The sequence below is a fragment of the Sphaeroforma arctica genome (assembly GCF_001186125.1).
Source record: "Sphaeroforma arctica JP610 unplaced genomic scaffold supercont1.1256, whole genome shotgun sequence".
Classification (NCBI taxonomy): Eukaryota; class Ichthyosporea; order Ichthyophonida; genus Sphaeroforma; species Sphaeroforma arctica.
Window position 1 is genome coordinate 7603 of NW_014039302.1, and position 2713 is coordinate 10315.

Here is a 2713-nt window from a genome sequence, read left to right on the forward strand (position 1 = left end):
TATATATATATATATATATATATATACGAGCTGTGATTTGTGTTGTGATATCAGTCGGTATCGCCATAAGATCAATATATTGATCCCAGTCATGGAACGCCAATACATGAGGAAATCAACATAGTTATTTGTGTATGTAACAAGCCTGTCTGCAGCAGGAGTCATTGCTTAGTCTTTGTACTACTTTATGCTAGATATTCTGTAGGATAAGATGCTAATCTGTGTGTATTTATGTGTATCTGTTGTTTTTTCCTTGTACAACCACAAGTTTTTTTACAGCAAGTTTCACGTGTCTCACAGCCAATTAAAGCTTCGCATTTGATGGTGATAGTAAAATAGTTTTACAGAATTGGTTAAACAGGCTATACTTGACAACCCTACGTACAATCAAATGTCGAGAGCAAATAGAATATTACTCGAAAACAACACAAATTTCGGATATACCGTGCAATGCTTTCTAGTATTGGCCTAATTTACAACTTGCACAGAGCCTCGAATATATTGCCCCGTTATCTATAGCCACCTTATACCGGTAAGAAGTACAACTTGGGTTGTAAACACAACCAAAACAAAACATGAGTATGTGTATTGCCGAACATTTGAACCCAATACAAATATGGCGTCAAAACAGGCAGTATATTTCCAAAGATCAACCCTGATTAAATCCGACCAACCGTGATTACATTGACACACTCTGTTTTGTTTTAAAATACTAATTAAATTTCCACCCCACAGTATAGATATTTCCATTTTATGAAAATCATGTCTCATACACGCCTCGCATAACCATAATAACCCCTGCGGGGTTGATTAATCCGCAGCTGATGTCGGCCTATCATACCACCACTCAACACCTATAACATCACCACGTATATGGGTATCTGGTTTCCGAGATTAACCGCAGCTGATGCCGGCCTATCATACCACCACTCAGCACCTTTATTATCCCCACGTATATGGGAATATGGTTCCCGAGATTATCTGCAGTAGTGCTAATTAATCAACAGCTGATACCGGCCTATCATACCACCACTAAGTACCTTTGCATCACCACGTATATGGGTATACGGTTCCCAAGATTAACCGCAGTAGTGCTAATTAATCAACAGCTGATACGGGCCTATCATACCACCACTAAGTACCTTTGCATCACCACGTATATGGGTATATGGTTCCCGAGATTAACCGCAGCTGATGCCGGCCTATCATACCACCACTCAGCACCTTTATTATCCCCACGTATAAGGAAATATGCTTCCCGAAATTATCCGCAGTAGTACAAATTGGTCAACAGCGGATGCCGGCCTATCATACCACCACTCAGCACCTTCAATATCAGCACTTCCGAGAATAGCCGCAGCAGTGCTAACAAATCAACAAGGGCAAATGCCTGTGCAACTGGCCAACGCCAGTCTGGCTGTGGCGGAGCACCACTATGGATACATACGATTGTACATTTTCATGTATAAATGTGCATACATGATATAAATGTATCTACTATTGTATAGTAATATACATACATATCTATAATCTGTATAAATAGGTGTACTATTTTTTTTTCACTCATCTGAATAAATATACATTTAAATCTATAGAGATTTAAATTGATCTGTATAAAAGCATAGATATATGTATACCAATCTCTGGAAATGAAAATTGCTCCATATATATGTGTATACTATCGATGTATTTACTAATCTTTATTAATATACATACAAATCTACAGAAATGTACATACTACTCTATTGGACCCGTGACTTCGACATGGGGTGCGTTAGAACACAGCCACATACACCTGCCACCCCCTACGCGGTAAACATGTTGGCTGTGTGCTGAGACTACCCCCAGCTGTATGTTTGCAAGTGTGTGGTTCTTGATTGGTTGGTTGGTTGGTTGGTTGATCTGCGTGCCTACTGAAGATGCATTGTTGAAGTGCCAGTGGAGTGTCTGTGCCGAGAATATATCCGTTTGTGTTCTCAGCCAGTGCTTACCCCCCCCCCCTACGAGGTTAGCTTGGTGTAATAAGCTATACACAACACTTCCGGTATGTCTGGCTGGATACGAAGTGTGGTGTTAATTTCCAGTTCATCTAAAAGGCATTTACGAAATACAATGCGTTCATGCTATAAGTCCTCCGCACAGTCACCCGCTGTGGCTTTGTAGACGCGCAATGAGAAGTGCCTCAAAACGTTCTTCTGTCCGTTTTGGGATGGCGCTAGCAGTTCCGATGGGTCTATCGGCGGTATATCCTGCAAAAAAAATGAACGTAATGATTTAATTCGGGGAAGAAAACTTGATCATAAAACGTTTATTCTGTGGTGAATACATATGATGGGCAAGTTCTCAGAGTGGCAGATGTAAGTCTGATCTCAGTGCAGAATCAGATTCAGTGGCCAGAGTGTGTGTATAGTATATAACACATAGGGTGAGCAGGCTTATATTCCGAGACGAACGAGGTACAAGATTAATGTGCTGCTAAGATGCAGAATAACAGAGAGAAGCAGCACGATTGGCATCACCAGGTACATCAAGGTGCAAAGGACTGTGGTAGGTATGTACGTTGCAAGGAATGCCACTACATAAACATATACGAGTAGATATGTACGCTGTGACAGATACCACTTTATATATATATATATATATATATATATATATATATATATATATATATATATATATATATATATATATATATATATATATATATATATAT

General features: G+C 39.4%; 1 protein-coding gene across 1 annotated transcript in view; it reads right to left on the reverse strand.

Annotated features, from left to right (window-relative positions):
- Positions 1 to 1671: 1671 nt before the first annotated feature.
- The window catches only part of SARC_10456 (hypothetical protein), a gene marked incomplete at its 5' end in the record, with an annotated part of 7216 nt that continues 6174 nt past the window's right edge, over positions 1672 to 2713 (reverse strand). Inside the window, one exon of the mRNA XM_014295502.1 lies at positions 1672 to 2249. Coding sequence (XP_014150977.1) covers positions 2124 to 2249 — 126 coding nt within the window. The remainder of the gene's footprint in view (positions 2250 to 2713) is intronic.